Raw genomic sequence first — 21,137 nt, forward strand, 5'->3', positions numbered from 1 at the left:
GAAGACACATTTTCTAACAACACTTCACATGTTACAACACCTAGAAAATCACAATATACCAATTAGATTTGTTGTATTCATTCTTTGCTGTTGTGCTGCTATTCATAAGCAACACTATTAGCAATACCTTTGATTACCATTATTTGTATTGTGGTGTTCATTACTAAAATGACATGTATAATATAAAAATAATCCTTTTTCAAGCCATGGGAAGCACCAAGTAGTGCAGAAGTACAAAATCAATAACTCTAAAGTAAAATTGAGACAATGCAAGGTGATATTGGCAGACATTAATTTATGGATTTAGTTACATGCCATCATTGAAAATAAGATCATACGAGTTCACTTTCACATTATGTTTTCAGTAATGAGTGGTTGTGATCTTTGTGTTTAAATGGGCTGTTTTTTTATGTTTTTAAGCCTACATTACACACTTTAGGTGCTTGTTAAGACTCCATAGAAAAAACACACAAAGCTCCGATATGGTTGTGCGACTGCAACGAAACATATTTCTAAAACCAAGCCGAAAATCGACAAAACGCAAGCAATCCTAGCTTCTGACGTTTTGTAGGCTAAAGTGTGAATCACGTTCTGTTCTGTGCCCACGCAGAGAACGACAGTACCCACAATGCTCCTAAGTATTTACCTGCTTCGTAACTTCCTGGTAAAGCGAAATCAATTCGGAGTCACTCAACTGAGATATTAGCAGCAGAAACTTACACTTCACCTTATTATAGTGCAAATTCGCCATCATAAAACTGTTTTATAGTGCGTTCGTGTTAAATGTTTGTAACTAAAGTAACTTCTACCGCTGTGCAACTGTACTTAAAGCTAACTGTTGGTAGCTACAGGTCGGTTCAAATTTCCCGCTGTATTCACCGCTCGCAACACTGGCGATAGCTAAATAGGTAGCTAGCCGGCTTACGCCGGTGAAAGGTATATCGACAGTAACTTTAATCCATCGCGGGTCGCTAGTTCGCAGAAGATTATTGGTCTAATACGTCGAAATGCAGACAACAGACGTAGGGAACAAGGAGAGTGGGAAAATCTGGTATCGAAACCCAGGACCGTCGCCAAGTAATGGGTAACATTATGTTAAGTTTGATATTTGGTTAAATCTGTTGCATGCCTAGTTACATGCTAATTATAAATACATGCTAGCCAGTCAACCTTTTTTCTGTTGGGCTGTGCGTTCGTTGGCTTCAATGACAGACCTTTACAGTTCTTCGTTGAAAACTGTAAAGGTCTCAGCTAAAGAACTTTAAATTACTTTAATCTCAATTCGATACAATTATTGTTGTAATCTGTTTTATCGCATATGTGAGGTGTAATTTATTTGAGATACCATACAGTATTTATAGTAACGTTAGCGATGCTATACAGGATTATATAGCTACAAACCCAATATTGAAATGAAAGATTCCACATTCAGTGTGTGATAACGTAAATATAAATATGTAACTTACATGAATTGGTAGACATGCTCAGCTTTGACTGACCATTATCCACAGGGCCATTGTCAGCATTATTCGCACCACGGGTGGTCATCGAAGCAAGAAAGTTCGCTTTCTGCACATCGCCTTTGACACAACGGGAGAGGAATTTCTCGCTGGCGACCACCATGGGAATATCTACGTTTTTGACGTCATCAGAAATAGGTAACATTAATGCCCCGCAGTCCAGCTTCAGACATGTTCTTTATGGAAGCAGAAACAAAGGGGTTAAGTTACTGGTCGACAATGTCGATATTTTGGAGTTACGTGATCAACATTTTCACAGTCTAAAGACCTGCACTTAGAGTTCACTCAAAGGGTATATTATATACAGTACAATAATGCGGGGGTTCCCAAAACTCAAGTAATGTATTAATACATTTCTGTGACAAACCCCTTAAAATTCAACTGAATAAGTTGCATGGAATTCAAATATTTTTATTTGAATTCCTATTCAAACTATATTTACACTCTGACTAGTGCCGTGTTCAAACTGATGTGTTTGAATGGGAAGTGATTATAGTAGGGGGGTTTTCATGTGCTATCTCGTGACCAACCCCTACCCATAACAAGGTTTGGATTTTGCAATGGTACCATTGATTTATTCAATCAGACACTATTTCAAGCATGCTACAGTAACTGTCAGTGTCTTTACAACTTTTCATCCTCATTAAATATACCAGAATACTGTATATGTTCTGACAATTTAACGAGTAATCAGCAATAAAAACAAAATGTAAACAATTTTAGGCCAGTCACCAAATCATGAAAATGTCTGTGTGTGTCTGTTGTGATCATGCTTGTTCTTTATTCAAACAAATAATTATTCATAGTCCAGAAGTGTTTGGTTACATTTTGTGCAGTGCATGGATTTGAAACTCGTACCTCTGGTTTGGGTGTCATAATAGGTTTAGACTCATACAGAAAACGGCTCAGGCCTGCACAGCTCTGGCCTTCAACCTGCGCAGGACCTCAGAGTACCTGGTCGCCCTGGCAGACTACTCTATCAAGTGCTTCGACAAAGGTATGCTCACTGGGTGCAAGGTTTGCAATCATTTGAATGTAGCTTTCAAGCTGGGCTGGGCGATATGGCCTAAAATTTATATCACAATTTATTTTCCATTTTGGGTGGTAACGATATATATATATCACGATATATGTCTTTTCATTGACTGTCAACCATCATCAACCTAAGTGCGTTATTCAAAATCATTTGAATCAAGTGACTGTCCGTTAGCACTAGAACATTGTTTTACCAACACAGCCTGAAGCAGGAGTTGATGCACCAAGAATAAGAGAAGAAGAGATGTGCAAAGTTTAGGTTCTCGCAGGGATCTTGCAGTGTTTTTATGGTATACCCACCATCGTGTCCATTTTTTGTGTCAGACACCAAGCAGCTGGTCAGCTGGATGCGCGGGCACGAGTGCGCCGTGTCCTCAGTGTCGGTCCACAGCTCCGGCAGGTACGCCATCACCACCTCCGCCGACACGGCCCAGCTGTGGGACCTGGACACCTTCCAGAGGAAGAGGAAGCTCAACGTCCGCCAGTCTGTGGGCATACAGAAGGTGTGGGGGGGTGTCAACCTGGAACATTCTTTTCTGATGGCGTCTTTTAAATGGTGATGGCCGATGCCTTTTTAATTACAGGGTCTGAGACTAGCACCCAACCACCTGCTGAATGCGGGTAGATTATGCCGCTATCTGGAAAGGTGACAAACTCACCAGACGCATTGGGCCTTATGCAAGAACCACTCGTGCAGAAAGATCGTTGAAATCTCTTAAAACGAGTGATTTAAGATAACTTAGTGCATTCACTAATTTTCTCTTATATAGAATATTTCCTTGGTTGGAACAACACTTACGAGTGGTCCTGACCCGTCATGTGAGTCATTTAAACTTGCAGTGGATGTCGGAGCAACTGCCTGGCACACCAAACTCGAATCAAACTTTCAAACTAAGTGTTGCAGATCATATAATATGAATCATGATTCAGCAACTGTATCGCTAATTTCTTGCTTGAAATGTGGATTGTTTAGGAGAAAAAATATATAAAGTTTATAAAATTATTATCTTATATTGTCATCTAGCTACTTTGAAGGGAGGTGTCTCCAGTCAGTTTCAGACGTTTAGTGTTCTGTGAAATTTGAGAAGTCATACTGTGTAATGCAGACAAATCTCCTGTGTGAAAGGCTTCAAGTGTTTGGATGGTTGGGTCAAAGTTCATTTGGTTCCAGTAAGTCTGTATAAAGGTGTGTGTGTGCCTGTGAACCTGTGTGCATACACAAAGATGCATTCTTGCGCATGTTCACTTCTTTTCCAGGTGTTTTTTCTGCCTTTGAGTAACACCATCCTCAGTTGCTTTAATGATGACTCTATCTTTGCCTGGGAGAGCGACACGTTATGCTGTAAATACCAGCTGCCAGTGCCGCAGGAGGGACCCAGGCTATACTACAGGGCTTTTGCTGTTACACGGTGAGCAGAAGGAATCCTAACCTCAATAATCATAATAATAATAATAATAATAATATCAGAAAGTTAGACTAATAGTAATTTGTATTATATTGACAAAACAAGTCAAATGTAAGTGATAATAGTGGCAATAATGGAGTCTTTTCACACCATGTGTGCTAGTAATAATTATAATAAATGTATTGTTTCAAACCGCCATTAAAGATTACCTATTGTGGAAATCTGAGTGCATACTTCCAAGACAGCCAAGGCACAAACCACATTACTAAGAGTAACCAAAGCATGATAATAAACTCTCAGCTGAAAGGTCCCATATTGTGGAAAAATGGCATTTCCCTTTCTATGTGGATTATAAAGGAGTGGTAGGTGATCAAAATGCAGACTCCCCAAAGAAATCCACACAAGCCCTGGACTTCGTAACTTTATGACATTGCAACTATATGCTAATTTGCATTTGTCTTGCAGAGCAGTTTGCCAATCAGAATAGAGCTTCATAGATATTAATGAGCCTTAAAGACACAAGAAAGCTCCAGACAGGCGCTGGAGAAAACTGGATAGAGATTGTTTTTGGCACTTAAAACCACACAAAGGTCTTATTATGGATATCAGAACCTAAATAAAACACTGGAAATGTTTACAATATGGGACCTTTAAGGGGGCCAAGGATGAAGTTTGTGGATACATTTTTTTGTGGAATTATTCTCTATTTTGTAGGTAGCAGTCATTGAGAGCAGTATTTGTTCAGTGCGTTTTATTGGTTAACACGTTATATGGAGATATTTGAGTTTGTCGGCTTGGGCAGGATTGTACACCTGTACTTGTATAGTGCCTTGCAAATCCCTGGACTGTTTTCACATTTTAGTAGAGTACAAATTCTATATTCACATGTTTATCAATTTCATACTTTTATTCAAAGCTCATCCTCAGACAGAAAAAATAAATAAATGTGGAAAACAGAACTGGCCACTGTGCCCTAGCAGCTGTCAATTATGAACAGGTACAAAAATGATCTCCTTTACCAGCCATACAATGAATTCACTGCCCTCTCTGTGTGCCATGTAAGTGTCGTTTTTGGGAGAATCATTGTTCAATTGGTGAATTTGTAGGAAAGACACAAAAATTATGCCCAATGAGTTTTCTTGGCAAGGCGGAGATAAAATTATCTTCAAGCACCGATTGGGATAAGAAAACCAAATATATACCGATCAGCCACAACATTAAAACCACCTGTTTAAACCACTTTTTTCACGATTAAAAATGCTTTAAACTGTATAAACTAGTCTATAAACACTTAATATTTAATTATAAGATATGTGTACTTCTATAAACAGATACACATAAGTGAATTGCATTCAAAAGTTTAGTTTTTAAATGAAAATGGAAATCTTATAAGATTATTGGGGGTGGCGGGTGCATTGTTTTGTTTACAACGTGTTTGTATTGTATGGCCTTTCTTAAGGAGCATGGTGGTAGCAGTGTCATGGTATGGGTATTCTACGCTTTTGCAGGGACTGGGAAACAGAAGAGAATTGACAGTGCAAAGTACATGTAAATGCTGAAAACCTGTTCAAGTCCACTTGAGGCCTGACCCTTGGGTGGAAATCCACCTTTGAGAAAGGACACTGATCTGAACTACAGGAAGAAAGTTATATTGAAGTGGCCTTGAGTAGCGCAGTCATGACCTCAACCCCATTGAAAATCTGTGTCAAAACGTTGTCAGTGATGTCCAACAGAGTTGGGCAAATCTGCCAAGAAGATTGGACTTCACTCCCAACCACTGTTGTTTGCAAAGCTGGTAGAGATTTATCCTAAAAGAAAGCTATTACACCGAATATTAATGTGAAGGGTCTCATGCAAGTTTATTTATGCAAGTAACGTTTATTTAAGCAATGTTGCTTTTCATAAGAATATTTTGCTGAAACTAATTTAGCCTTTAAAAATGTTTTGTTTGACCTTGTGAATTTTTTGAATAGAATATTAAATGGATATTATATGAGTTATACGTACTGACAGTCACCTTGAAAATAATTAAGTGTTAAAACTGTGGTCCATCTTTATTAATAATAACAGTCATTACTGTGGTAAAATAGTGACTGCCGAATAACGTGATGTTAACAACAATGATGATAATAATGATCACGGACTGTACAGTGCATATGAGAATGAAAAGGTCACCATAGAGAGCGCACGTTTGCTGGGCTGAAGAGGCCGGTGGAGAGATGCAGGGCAGTAATCCGGAATGTTCCGCACAGGGACGGGCGCACTCTGGCAGCCGGAGGCCGGTCCAACCTCCTCCATCTCTGGAGCTTGGACAGCCGGCAGCTCCTGAGGGTCGTCCAGATGCCACCCAAAGTGCGCACTGTGCGCCAGCTCCAGTTCCTTCCGGACAACTTCGACGGCGGGTCCAGCCAAGTACGACTGTGCACACGCACCACAGACAGGCACAGCCGGGACACTTCTACATTAAATTACAGTTTATTTAGCAGATCATTTTATCCAAAGCGACGTAAAAAAAAAAATGCATACCAAGTTCGTAGAACAAACTACAGAACAGGTTGGATACGGTACAATTCACATAGGTTCAGTTGTAAAGCCACGCCACTAGCCAGTCTAGTACACAGTCTAGTAGATGGTCTAAGAATTTCAGTAATAAGTTCAGGACCTACAGTACTGAGACAAATACATTGTTTTCAATTTTTTTAAATACAATTTCAAAAGTCCTCGATTAAAGTGCGAAATCCAACAAGGGGCTAAAGAGGACGACTAGACACCTGCACTACGTCTATCTGGACTACAGTACCAGACATGCCAAGACATTGTTAGCATGTGTTAGTTTAGCATAAAGACTTGAAACCTATAGGAGTCAGTAGCCCTTCCTCCTTCAAAGTGAAGACATACACTTTACAGCAACTCTGAAGCTGTCTTACATATTTACATGGTATGTGTATTTGAAATACACATGCGAGGAAAGAAATAGTACAAATGAGAAAATTTTTTGGAGAAGTTAGACTGTTGGACCTGTAATGGCTGAATGCACATGTATTTTTACGTCTTCCGCTTCCGCTTGGGAACCGGGTGCAAAGTGTCTCATGCCTCATCCACGTCCTCAGGCCCTGGGTGTGCTGAGCCAGGATGGAATCATGCGTTTCATCAACATCCAGACGTGCAAGCTTCTGTTCGACATCGGCACCCTGGACGACGCCATCACCTCTGTGGCCGTCAGCCCCAGCGGCCACCACATCGTCACGGTGATGGACAGCGGGGGCCTCAGCATCTTTAGTGTACAGGCTCTGACCCAGGAATTCAACAAGGTAATGGTCCATGTCTGCAACCCCCAAACTACCTCGCACACACAGAGACCATCTGTTCCAACACCCCCCTCCCAAAACACCCATTACGGTGTTATTATAATGCCAACAGCTTTTTATTCTGTGTAAACACAAAAATATTGATTGTCATCACATTGTTGGGTAAGGATGTTTTCTTACCTTCTGCCCACAGGGGGTGGTAAAACCAATGTCTAGAATCATTTATAAAAATTTTTTTTAAATTTTTTTAAAGCTGTTTTAGCATTCCTACTCTTTGAACCAGGCCCAAATATAATATAAAAAAACAGTGTTGACTTGAATGAAGCAGATGGCTACGCTTAGCGAAAGCACTGCAACCTTGAACATCAGCTGTGTTTCAATACAGAGTTCAAATTGTATTTTAAACAGAAAAGGCATGCTTTGTGAGAAATTTTGGCACAATTTCTGAAGTTGGAAATCAAGTTCTTGTGTTTGAGAAATTGTAGGGTAAAACAAGAGGCATTGAGAACTGTTCAGCCACGGGGTGCCAAGCCCTTCACCTTTGTGAGACAAGGCGCAGATGGCGGTTTGGCTTCTGGCATCGCGCTGGAAAGGCCGCGCCTATTCCTTAGCGCCAGCTGGCTTCGCCCGTTACGCATGGTACAGCCAGCCTGGGCTGGGCACGCCAAGCGGCAGGAGAAGGCCCAGTCAAATGCAGGCAAAGTTCTGATCCTTAATTCTTTCCCACATATGGTCATTCTCTCAGAAATTATCAAATAATTAAAGGACTTCACATAAGAAGCAGCTGGTATGTGTTTTGACTCCATTCAGTCTTTCTCATTTCAGCAAAAAAGGGACAGTGAAGGTAAAAAAGTAGTGCATCCTATGGAAAAAACTTTGCAAGCTGACACATAACGTTCACTTAAAAGAAATGTAACACTTACATTTTGTGTTTTGTGTAAAAGATAATATAATGTTATAGGATATAGAATATTTTACAACACTAAGTCATACATTTTTTGAATCCTCATGAGTGGCTGTCATTGCAAGACCTTGCATGTACACACACCAAAATGGTTTGTATAATCTCCCTCTGGAAAGGAACCACGTGTTCACCTGGAAAGTTTTATGCAGTTAGTATGGTAGTAAATTCTAAAAACGGCACCTCACCCCAGGTTCTGAGAGAGCACTGCAAGAGGGGTGGTTAGGTGCAGTGGAGTGGGCGATAACGCTGGGATATTCAGGCAGTCGGCCGTTTGGTTTGAGAAGGCAGGCCCCTCAGCTCTGATGGCCCGGGTTGGGCTGGCGTGCACACAGCCGCTGTTGTTTATTTGCAGCCAAGCACAAAAAGGGTGGGGGGGGGGGGGGTTCCCTCAGCGCCGGTCCTCGCTGTCTTCCAAAACCAACATTCGCAGCGCACGTGATTAGCTCACTGACGTTGTATTTGAAGTATACATGTTTTTGGGTCAGCAGACTAAGCATTTCAGCTTCAAAGCCAATATGTTACAGATTCTCAAATGTTTCTTTTTTATTTTAGTAGATATATTTTGAAAGTTTGAAATGAAGCCATTTTTGGGTTATACATTTGTAGCAATACAATGAAGTGGATTTACGGTTATCCCACTGTGGTGTGGAATGGTTTTGTGCAAAGCTACGGCCCGTAAATGAGGTGACCTTGTTTCCTCCCAGCCTCCCCCCTCCCTGGTGAAAGTTGTGACGGGCGTGAACATGGAAGATCAGAGGGTGAAGCTTCGTGCGGGACCTGTCCAACGTCCAGCTAAGACATCTGGACGCAGGGTCAAGCCAAAGGTCCTGAGATCCCAGGCCCTTTCCCCTCTAGATGACAAAGAGGTAACCCCACACACACACATACATTTATAGTACAAATCTAACATGCATACTGTTTTTTTCTCTATTAAACCCTGCCGGGCCACAGAAAACAGTTAAAAGATAACCCAAATCATGATAATAATTTGGCAACAGCAGCTGCTAAATGCCAGGCATCCAACTTTCTCTAATTAGCTCCATTAATCTGAGCAATCGATGGAAGAAAATATTTACCCAATGCAATCTGGACAGGGAGCTTCCATGTTTGTGTGAGCATATTTTTAGCTGCAGTGAGGCCAGCCAACCATACACATTTTTGAGGTTGAGATAAATCAAGTTTCGGATTGTCATTCAATCCATATTACTAACATAATAAATAGGTCTGATACAGTACCTGCAGTATAAGTGCACAATGTGTGTGTGTGTGTGAATTTAACCTCACGACGTGATGGTTTCTTCTAGCTGAATAAAGCAACTGATAGCGTCATAGTTCTTGTTTTTGTGATGTATTCTCACTCCAATATAACAATACCCGTTGGTAAGGTTTGTCGGAGATTATTTCAGTTTGAACAGAATAAGGTTTTGCATTCCAGAATGAACTTCCCGATGGATTAAACAAGAGGAGGCTTCAGGCTTTGCTGAAGACTTTTGGAGAATACCCATCCAAATATAGGTACTGAAAAAATAGCAGTCACTGAAAGCCAGGATTTTTATCAATTTGCAGAGTAAGTGCAGGCAGCACGCTTCCTGTCGGTTCTTATTTCCAGGATGTTCGTGTGGCGTTCCCTGTTGCGCCTGCCAGAGAACCACTCGGCCTTCAACAGCCTAATGGACAAGGGCACACACTCCGCCTTCCTGACACTGCAGGAGCGCTACCCAATCAAGAGCCAGAAGCTGCACCGAGGCCTACAGAGGTGCCACGCCCGGCAACCGCTCCCTGGCACCATAACGGGCATTGAGCCCAACCATTACCCCTAGCAACACGGAAGTCTAGCTTTCACCCTGTTACCCCTGGCAACAACAAGCCAATTTCAAAACATTCACCCATAACCGCCTGGGGACACAGCAGGGACCACACCCGTTCTGCCCTTGGCAACACAAGTGGACAGCTTTTCTCCCTCCCCCATTCCCTCAGATTTGCTCCACCGAATTGAGTTTATGTACCAACCTTCTTTCTCTATCTCTTTCTGTCCTTTTTTTCCTCTGTCTATCCCCTCCCCGCATGCAGGTTGTTGTCAGCTCTGACTTACTGGTCTGCCATTTTCGGAGAGACCGACTATCTACCTCTGATGGCATTCCCGTTTGTCAAGCTCTTCCAGAACAATCCGCTTGTCTGTTTTGAAGTGGTCGCCACCGTGTTAGGTAAACGCCCGAGGGGCCGAAACGTTTGAAACAGGTGCTTGTGTAGACTGTACCTTTTAACGGTTTGGCCATATTTGCAGTGAACTGGTGCCAGCATTGGTTTGAGTACTTCCCCAACCCACCGCTGAATGTGCTGAGCATGGTGGAGAACGCCCTGGCCCACCATGACAAGGAGCTGCTGCAACATCTTATCAACTGCGGCATCACATCACAGGTGGGAATCCTTCCCGTGATTAACGGACTACTACTGCGCTAGTGCTATTACTACCACTGCTAGATCATGATAGGAGGCAGGGATCAGGAACAAATTATTTTTCATTTGCTTTTGTTGTGAAAAACCGGTATAATAACATTTCTATTCCAGTGTTCAGCCCACATAAATTCATGGAGTAATGGTTAGTACGAAATACAAAATGTAAAAAGCGGTGAATAACCTTCTCATGATGGTGTCAGAGCGAGGAAGGCGCAACAAACTGAAGTGTTCTCAAACAGTAAACAAGCCCAAAATGATGAATTATGAAAAAATAATAATAATAATGATTATTACTGGGGCTCCTTGCTGAACGGTGCTTTCTGTGGAGACAGAAGGCCTAAAGCAGGTGCGTTGTTGAACATATAGGTCCTCTTTCTCAGCCCATGCTAGTCCTTCAGTAAATTGTTTCGGCTGACTCAGCACAGATAAACATTGGCTCTGTAGCTATTCTGGCTTCAACTTCAGGACTCCACCGACAAACTCCTGTTTACAGACAAAAACCTGTGTTAGTCTAACTTAATGCCATAATGATGGCAAGAACAATGCTGTAATTGAGAAATAAACAATGAGTTAACCAACATGTGGAAATCCCTAAAAGTACATTCACCCCAGCACGATAATTATAAACGGTAACGCCAACTATAAAGATGCAAAGTTTCGCAAGTATACACAATGTAAGATATCGTTCCACAATATTCCACTGTTTTGTTCTGTGAAGCCTCATTTGGAAGATTGAGGACAACTTCACCAATCTCATACTACCCTACTCACTTTAAATGAACCTATAATACCTGGATATCAATACATGCCCAGATTTCCGCAGTTTTTGTTCTATTTTTGTAGTCGGAATGACCCTTGTCGAACAAGGCAATTACAAACAGTATAGTGCAACATGACCTTGGTTGTGTTTTTAACCCCAAACTGTCAGCGTGAATGTCTGTCTCCAACCCTTCTTGTCCGTTTGTCCGGCAGCTGTACGTCTGGCCGCTCCTGGAGACCCTGTTCTCAGAGGTCCTCACTCGGGAGGAGTGGCTGAAGCTCTTTGACAACGTCTTCTCCAATCACCCAGCCTTCCTGTTGATGGCGGTGGTGTCCTATGTCACCTGCTGCCGAGCCCCTCTTCTACTCTGCACCCAGAGGGAGGACTTTGAGGTGGGTGGTCTCAGAGGAGTGTGTCCACAAGCACATGGTTTATGGGGAAGTTGGATGGCTGTGAAGTTTTGCTTTGGGTGGGTGTGCCTTATTACAGGGATTAAGTATGTTGTTGGTACCTTCGACTTTATTTAGACAATGACAACCTGAGTAATCGCAAAACAATTTTTTTTTTTTAAGGTTCTGCTCCACTGAAGAAAAATCACATTGTCAGTAAAATGAACCTTTTTCCGTTTACTGCTGCAAATTATCCCTCAACTATTAAACTTTCAGGAGAATACCACCTTTTGAATGATTACGCCATGTGTATGGTGAAATTAGTATATTTACCATTTCTATCTTTGGAGTAAATTTTCTCAAAAACCTGATTTTGGACGATATTAGAGGACTCTGAACCTCACTGCATAGGCATCCTACCATCGCAAAACTTTGCCAACCTTTACTCCATATCCAGGAGAGTGTTTTGAGCAAATACCTTTCTTGTTATAAGCTTTATCATTTTTTTTTCTTCATAAATGATCTGGAATTTCTCGAAAAATGACTATTGAGTACTGGTGATAAAATAATGTCCCAAAAACAGTCTTCAAACATGTCTTATTTAGAATCTGAAATAGTTATAACAATATCTTACTGCTACAAACATGTTTGAATGTTAATTTCCACCATCTTGAATCTTAATTTACATATTTTGTCGGAACTTATCTTTTCAAGTCCATATCCATGATCCCTTATGATGTGCATTTTCGGTGGAAGAAATTAAGATTTAATTTATACAACCTTCTGTCCCCTGTCCCTCAGTACTTCTTCCACCACCGGAACCACTTGGACGTGACTGCTGTGGTCAAGGAGACATACCGACTGATGGACACCACCCCACAGGAGCTCCACCCGCGCTCCATGCTGAGCGACTTCGAGCCCCTGACCCGCGGCCAATACCCCGTCTTCAACAAGTACCCCACCTTCATCGTGGAGCACCAGTCGCAAGAGCGAGAGAGGATCCGTCAGCAGGAAATGGAGTATCTGAGAGAGAGGTAGGGATGGGAAATGGAGTATCTGAGAGAGAGGTAGGGATGGGAAATGGAGTATCTGAGAGAGAGGTAGGGATGGGAAATGGAGTATCTGAGAGAGAGGTAGGGATGGGAAATGGAGTATCTGAGAGAGAGGTAGGGATGGGAAATGGAGTATCTGAGAGAGAGGTAGGGATGGGAAATGGAGTATCTGAGAGAGAGGTAGGGATGGGAAATGGAGTATCTGAGAGAGAGGTAGGGATGGGAAATGGAGTATCTGAGAGAGAGGTAGGGATGGGAAATGGAGTATCTGAGAGGGGTAGGGATGGGAAATGGAGTATCTGAGAGAGAGGTAGGGATGGGAAATGGAGTATCTGAGAGAGAGGTAGGGATGGAAAATGGAGTATCTGAGAGGGGTAGGGATGGGAAATGGAGTATCTGAGAGAGAGGTAGGGATGGGAAATGGTGTATCTGAGAGAGAGGTAGGGATGGGAAATGGAGTATATGAGAGAGGGGTAGGGATGGGAAATGGAGTATCTGAGAGGGGTGGGGATGGGAAATGGAGTATCTGAGAGAGGGAGGGGTGGGGATGGGAAATGGTGTATCTGAGAGAGGGGAAGGGATGGGAAATGGAGTCTATGAGAGAGAGGTAGGGATGGGAAATGCAGTATCTGAGAAAGGGAGGGGTAGGGATGGGAAATGGTGTATCTGAGAGAGAGAGAGAGAGAGAGAGAGGTAGGGATGGGAAATGGTGTATCTGAGAGAGATAAGGGTAGGGGTGGGAAACTGAGTTTTCTGATAGAGAGCTAGTGTATCAGATACACCATGGGAAGTGTGTATGAGAGATGCATGCCTGTATGAATCCGGGCTGGAGTCGATGTGTGTTCGTGCGGGCGCGGCGCAGGCAGATGGTGCAGGACATGCAGGCGGAGACGGTGCGCAGGCAGGCGGCAGACCAGGCCTGGTACACCCAGCAGGAGCTGCTGCAGCAGGCTGAGGAACAGCGCAGGACCATGCTCCAGGAGGAGGAGAGCAAGCTGGCCGAGCAGAGAGCCAGGTCAGTGGAACACCCCCGCTTTGCTGCAGACGCCGGCCAAAACAACCTCCCTCCCACAGCGCTGCCTGCTGAGAATAAATCGGACCCAATCAGGCCACCGGCAAGATCTTCTGGGCTCGTATTCATGAATTGTTGATTCAGTATTGGCTTTTAGCTCGTGAGGTTTGGGATATTGACAGGGGAAACCTAATCCTAGATCAGCAATTCTACTCAGATGTCTTTTGAATGCAGACCTTATTTAGCGGCTGTAACGTTTGCTTCACGTTCCAGAACCAACATGGCTGTTGTTCTAGTATTGAAAATGTAAGATTTTGTTAGATATTATTTTTTTAGCTGCAGTATGATAGGAATGGACAGAACTGGCTGTATATGATATTTTCAAGAAAGCGGTGGCATAAAGTTTCTCTTGGTGGAGGCAAACACTGTCGTGTTTATGGTGATTAGTTTGGATGCTGTTGATCACCGCGCCGCTCCCCTGGGATGTTGAGGGAGAGTTGTAGAGTCTGGTGCTCTCCTTAGGGAGTAGTGTCTGGTGCTCTCCTCAGGGAGTAGTCTGGTGCTCTCCTCAGGGAGTAGTACTCCTCAGGGAGTAGTGTCTGGTGCTCTCCTCAGGGAGTAGTGTCTGGTGCTCTCCTCAGGGAGTAGTCTGGTGCTCTCCTCAGGGAGTAGTACTCCTCAGGGAGTAGTGTCTGGTGCTCTCCTCGGGTGTAGTAGTGTCTGGTGCTCTCCTCAGGGAGTAGTGTCTGGTGCTCTCCTCAGGGAGTAGTCTGGTGCTCTCCTCAGGGAGTAGTACTCCTCAGGGAGTAGTGTCTGGTGCTCTCCTCGGGTGTAGTAGTATCTGGTGCTCTCCTCGGGTGTAGTAGTGTCTGGTGCTCTCCTCAGGGAGTAGAGTCTGGTGCTCTCCTCAGGGAGTAGAGTCTGGTGCTCTCCTCAGGGAGTAGAGTCTGGCGCTCTCCTCTGGTAGTAGTGTCTGGCGCTCTCCTCTGGTAGTAGTGTCTGGCGCTCTCCTTTGGTAGTAGTGTCTAGTGCTCTCCTCTGGTAGTAGTGTCTGGTGCTGTCCTCTGGTAGTAGTGTCTGGTGCTCTCCTCTGGTAGTAGTGTCTGTTACTCTCCTCTGGTAGTAGTGTTTGGTGCTTTCCACAGGCTGGCTGCCATGAAGCGTGAGCTGAAGCTGAAGGAGCTGACCCTGATTGATGCGGCCAGGAGACGTTTCCTCAAACACCAGCACGACCAGAAAAGGGTGGAGCTCCGGCGGCTGGATGACGAGATTCAGAGAAAGGTGCACTGCTGGTGGCGCACACACACACCCACACATTCACACACAAACACACACACGCACACATACTCACATCCACTCGTGCAAGCACACACACACACACACACACACACAATGCTTGAGCACCCTGGTATCTGGTATTTTCCCCATGCCCTGTGAATTCAGCTGCCATCAATTAATTACTGACTTGGCAGCCGAAAACCACCCAAAATGTTATTCATGTACACACATTCACATACAAGTACATACTGTTTCTGTTACTGCCATTGAAATGTTTGTCTTTGTCCCAAATTCCTCCTGTCAACCGTGTTTCTGCAGAAAGAATCCTGAACCAGATTGTTGCTTATTTCACACAAACCATCTGTTTGCCGTTTTAGCAGATGTATGTCAGCACCATTGTCAGAAAACTGGGTGAAATCCAGTCCTGCTTCCCAAGATTTCCTTAATCCAGCAGTGGCGTGTTTTTGTTTGTAGATGACCCTCAGAGACCAAGAGACTGCGATCACCATGCAGGACCTGGAGCTCCGACAGATGGAGCTAGAAGCACAGAGAGGGCTGTTTGAACAGGTCTGCATCTCAATATTGGAAAAATATCTCAGAATACCATGATGTTGGTGTCTGCACTCTTACAAGTACTTTGAGTGCTGCAAGTGCACTACCAAGGGTCTAGTAATTTCATAAGCACTGCCTTCAAATGTTACCAGCTACCGTAGGTTCACTGGATGAATTTTACAAATAATAATGCGTTCTGAGATACCAGCATACTTCAAGAATATATCAAGTTGGAGTTTGCCTAGGTTTTTCCCTCAGATTTTCCTTTGCATACTTGCTTCATGATGTTAGACTTGGGCTTGGTATTTTGATGGTTCACGGTTGACTTTCCCACATCCTCTTGAGATTTTACTTGGCTTGAATTCTGTGCTGGTCAGGCAGGGGCTACGCTGAATTTGCCCACCCTTCTTGTTGGCAGCAACTGGCCAAAGAGCAGGAGAGAGTGACCCAGGAGGTGAACGCGGAGGTGGAAGTCCGGAGACGCGTGGCTGATCTGGAGGATTCGGCCTTTCACCAGGCGCTGGATGCAGACTCCGTCCACAATCTGAAGTCCAAACAGGTGCACTGCTGTCAAGCGTTTACTTCCCCAACAATACACTCTGTTTCCTCTGGGATTCTGTCTGCTTTCTGAGTAGGACTTATTTTACAGATAATGTTTATATGTTTTTCATGTGTGTTGGGTAAACAATTTAATTCATGTGAGGCAGAAAGTTCCTGGAATGGTTGTATAGTCAGTGGGAGGAAGCTAAACCCTTAAACCCTTATATTCTCTCATTGTGGAATCAAGTTTGGACTGATGAAGCAACTCACTTTCCAACTGAAAAGGGTTATTCTCAGTACGCGAAGTGAGATTTGGGTATACAGTATAGAACACATTTGTTGGCTAAATGGCTAAAAGTCGTAAAGGGTCCAAGGTATCAAACCAGCCTCAAACCATCATGCTCTTGTCAGATATGCAGCAGATATGGATGGATCACTTCAAGGGTTGTTTCTCCTGAATAATTTTTCCATTGGGTTCAGTATGACAATTATTATATTCATTATTTACTTCCAACTCCAATATCCTGTACTAGACAGCTAAAAATAACAATAACTTTGTCAATGCCCTGATTTCTTGGGGGTTGCCGGTCACAACCCCCTTTGGTCTGCGGTTCCTGTAATTTCCTTGCACAACCCTATTGTGGCCAGCCGTCCCTTACAGTGGAAAAGATGTTGCAGAGTGTATACGTGTGACTCCCTCCACAGTATGGCTTTAATTAGACTTTATTCCCGTTAACCAACCCAACTCTGCCTTGCATAGCTGCTGGAGGAGTCGCTGGCCGAGGCGGAGCAGATGGACACGGACACGGACTGGAAAGCGCACGTCTTCTCGCGCCTGGGGTGGGTGGGAGCCGAGCAGGAGAGGCACCACCAGGAGCTGTCCCGCCTCAACAAGGAGGTGCTGGACAAAGAGGAGCAGCTCATCCTCGCCATGAAGGAGGTGGAGGGCAAGAAGGTGAAGCTCTCTTTGTACATAAACACACTTCAGATAGTCACTGGAGTGAAGGTTTACTCAGACGCACAAGAACATGAGCACAAAGGAAAGATGTAAGCAGTCAGTCTTATTGTCGTGTCTTATAATTAGAGTCAATAATTTAATAGAAGAAAACTTGCCCTGTTTAGCCGACAGAACAACGTTTCTCAAAGTTTTTTTTCCCTTGCGTTTCCCGAAATATCTGCGTTCATACGATGACTTTATGATAAAGATCCCCCTTTACAAGGTTGTGCAAAAATATTTGAAACGCTGTAGTATGTATGCCAGGCCAGTGGGTGGCGGTGTAGCTTTGCAACTCAACACCACAGAATAACCCCACGCGCTTGCATATTCGGGTCCGTGTCGTCACAGTTTCATGTCATCACCCACCTCCTCCCCTGACTCCTCCCACCATGATCACAAGAATTGCGTCTTACCAATTTACACGGAAAACGGTAAAGACAGCGTTATCCAATTATTCCACTCTGGAACCGTTATCAAAAGTTAACGTTTTCAGCCCTCCAAAACGCCGGTGTCATGTAAATGAAAGGCCAAAACCACAAAAATCTGCTGTTTTCGGCAGGCACCGTTGCTGTGTAAAGCCACTCTTAGTTAAACCACTACAGTAAAACCTCAGAAATGTGGACCATGCCAGTGTCAACTGTGGCTGGTGGCACTTTAGTGCGATGTGCAATTGGTGCTTGTGTCACCTAGGGTACAGGAGGGTGCAGTTGGTTTGGGGTCCTTGTTTCTTTGCCTGTAGTGACCCCTGTTGGTCCATTAGAGGCCGGTATACTGCATGTCAAAGCCGCATATTGAAGTTCTTCCTCCAAGTTTGGCTGTGATCCGCAATGTAAAAAGAAGCCGGCGGGTGACACCATGTGTTTTGGAGGAAAATCACGGATGTCTACACTCCCACCAATCACCAGTGGGATCATGCATGAATGTGGTTGTGGTTGCAAATGGCTCCTTGGTGGATATTATTATTATTACACTGTGTTCAACAGTTTTTGAAGTAAAGTAGAGGCAGAACAAATTGTTCACACAAGGCCAATAGCTTCACTTTGAAATTTGGTAGTAAAGACAATCCTACATTCAGCTCCTTGGTCACAATATGCCAAATTAGAAAAGAGTTTAATTCGTCCATGTAGAAGGGGCCTGACTCTTTTGTTCCGTGAATCAAACTTGTTTCTTGTCTGGTCTTCGGCTGTGCAGTTGTGAATTCGAGAGGGATCAATCTGCTTTTTGACCGCACTAGAGAGAGATCGGCAGTTGAGTACTTGAGGCAGTGGGGGTACTGTGTGTCTGAACAGAGCTCCCAGGTGAAATTCCTGGGACTGGGACAAAATGATATAATTTCCAGGGCAATATTATTTATTTAAGTTCACCGACCATTGGAGCCCCCCTCCTCTAGGGCCTGAGAGAAATCACGTGGTTGTCCCGCCCTGCCGGCGGCCCTGTGTCTGAAGCGTTCCTCTGTCCCGTGCAGTGGGAGGACGTGCTGGAGAAGCGGGCGCGGCTGGCAGAAGGGAGGGAGGCCTGCGGGGGCGACGGCCCGTCCTGGGAGCCGGAGGAGACGCGGCAGCACCTGGACAGACTGCGGAGCAGCCAGGAGGAGCCGCCTCGGGGGTCCCGCCATGGTGAGGAGAGAGCAGCCACTATTTCACTGAGCGTGTCCACCGCGCCGAGAGGGGGATGACGAACCTGTGTGTTTGTGTTGCAGAAGGGCACTTGAAGCTGGATTTGCGGTCTCCCTGTTCGACCAGAGGACTTCTGCAGAAACCAGCCCTTGCTCACTCGCAGTCCAAGAATGTCTGTCTGAACAGCGAGTCCCCTCCCCCTTCCACTTCCCCGTCCAATTCTTCTCATTCAGCTCAGCGTGAGTGCCACATTTTACATCTTTACATGACGGACATTTAGCAGGTGCTCTTACTCACAGCAACTTAAAACAGCTTACATACATACAATCCATCTATATAGCTTGATATTTTCAGAAACAGTTCAGGTTAAGCACATAGCTCAAGGGTACACTGGTATTGCTTCACCTGCAAATCAAATGTATAACCCTAGAGTTGCAAGCCTGGTTACCTATTATGTTCCACACTTTACCGGAATATTCTGGAGCATAACACATTGCACGACTGGAAGTGAATTCACGCGCATGGAAGGGGCCTGATATTATCTCCACATGCAAGAAAGCCGGATTGGGTGGTCCTGAAGTTCTCCCAGCCAATGTTTACTTAATACTATTGCTGCTAAAAGTGGGTTTTTTTAGGGGTGGCACCAAAAACTGTACCAAAAAAACCTCCCTGCACAACTATAAATTGCTCCTGTGACCCCCTTCCTGTTCCCACTCTAGTTGACCCTGATTTACCTTGTGACCCCTCCTTGTCACACAGTGTCCCTGGATCGCGGCAGGAAGGAGCTGGAGGACAAAGAGCGGGAGTTGATGCGGGACGTCCGGGAACTGAGACGGAGGCTCGCGGACCGCTCCAGAAACGAAACCTCCCTCACCTGCTCGGCCAGCATTCAGCCCTCAATCACATGTGGGAGCTTAGCATCAGAGGACACAATCACTAACACCGTGACCTAGCTTACAGACCTGGACTCTGCACACACTATCACTGTCCACAATCAGAGGACACAATCACTAACACCGTGACCTAGCTTACAGACCTGGACTCTGCGCAAACCATCACTGTCCACAATGAGAGGACACAATCACAAACACTGTGACCTAGCTTACAGACCTGGACTCTGCGCAAACCATCACTGTCCACAATGAGAGGACACAATCACAAACACCGTGACCTAGCTTACAGACCTGGATTCACTATCACTGTCCATATTTTCTGACTGGAAAACGGTGATTCAGCAGACAACCAGCACCCAATAAGTACAGCCATTGTTATTCAATCATAATTTGAATGAAATTGTAGCATCATCAAGATGTAACTGTTAGCCCATTCTGGTTTGTTTTTACTGTTGACATTTTAATCAGTAACAGTCATTACTGAAATTCCTGACGTTCTTAGTATTCAGTAGTGGATATTGCTGGTGGTAGGCACACAGAAGAAATGCTAGCAATCAGTATTTAGGGAGTTTGAATGTTAAATGCGATTGGTTTTATGTGTCAATGTATTGGTGCTTTTCTGTGTCCATTTTACACTGTACAGAGGAATGCATGAATGCACTTTAAATACAGTTAATATATTCTCTCCCGTGTAACTGGGTGCCATTCTTTATTATGGAGTTAATTTCATATTGCGTTTTGTTTCCACCATCCTCTATTCACCTTTTCACTGTGATTTGTACTCCATGGTTTTAGATTTCCTTAGACAAGGCAGGAAATTGTGAAAATGTGCATATATTATTTATATTATGTGCATATATTATTTATATATAATTGTTTTTCTTGAAGATTTTTTCCATTCAACAGGTCTATTTGTCAGGAGAAACAAGTATTTTAATATCTATTGCATATCTTGCAGCAGCACTGTGGTTTGAGGCTCAGTTGATACCTTGGACCTTTGATGACTTAACCATTTAGCCAACAAATGTGTTCCATACTGTATCAGCATAATATCAGACGTCAGGAAGTCATGGTATGCAAAGGATATGCAACAAAATACTAAACATGACTGCCTACATTTACATAACATTGCTGTGTCCCAAACATTATGGTGCCCTGACATTATGGGGCTATGCATAAACACTGCTGCAATTTCTACATGGTGAAACCAAAATGTATAAAAATGCCCTTTATTGAAATCTGACAATGCATTTTAACCACATGATTTATTTATTGCAAATCTCAAATTGTGGAGTACAGAGACGGCAAAAAAATAAATGATGGGTCTTTGTCCCAAACATTATGGAGGACAATGTATA

General features: G+C 43.8%; 1 protein-coding gene across 1 annotated transcript; it reads left to right on the plus strand.

Moving 5' to 3' along the window:
- The first annotated feature begins 675 nt into the window (after positions 1-675).
- On the plus strand, positions 676-20,464 carry tbc1d31 (TBC1 domain family, member 31). The gene is made up of 22 exons (XM_061248742.1): positions 676-1,084; positions 1,512-1,658; positions 2,402-2,517; positions 2,880-3,058; positions 3,813-3,964; positions 6,214-6,373; positions 7,072-7,272; positions 8,938-9,099; positions 9,669-9,748; positions 9,843-9,989; positions 10,304-10,437; positions 10,518-10,651; positions 11,663-11,842; positions 12,641-12,873; positions 13,754-13,906; positions 15,049-15,184; positions 15,656-15,748; positions 16,152-16,292; positions 17,034-17,228; positions 18,736-18,886; positions 18,970-19,125; positions 19,646-20,464. The coding sequence occupies exons 1-22, from the start codon at positions 1,008-1,010 to the stop codon at positions 19,837-19,839; spliced, it is 3,321 nt and encodes a 1,106-aa protein (XP_061104726.1). The 5' UTR covers positions 676-1,007; the 3' UTR covers positions 19,840-20,464.
- The last annotated feature ends 673 nt before the right edge of the window (positions 20,465-21,137 follow it).

Source organism: Conger conger, chromosome 1 (genome assembly GCF_963514075.1).
Source record: "Conger conger chromosome 1, fConCon1.1, whole genome shotgun sequence".
NCBI lineage: Eukaryota > Metazoa > Chordata > Actinopteri > Anguilliformes > Congridae > Conger > Conger conger.

Coding starts and splice junctions, on each gene's coding strand:
- tbc1d31 (XM_061248742.1), top strand. CDS start 1,008: ATGCAGACAACAGACGTAGGGAACAAGGAGAGTGGGAAAATCTGGTAT. Junction 2,518..2,879: donor TATCAAGTGCTTCGACAAAG/GTATGCTCACTG, acceptor TTTTTGTGTCAG/ACACCAAGCAGCTGGTCAGC. Junction 3,965..6,213: donor AGGGCTTTTGCTGTTACACG/GTGAGCAGAAGG, acceptor TGTTCCGCACAG/GGACGGGCGCACTCTGGCAG.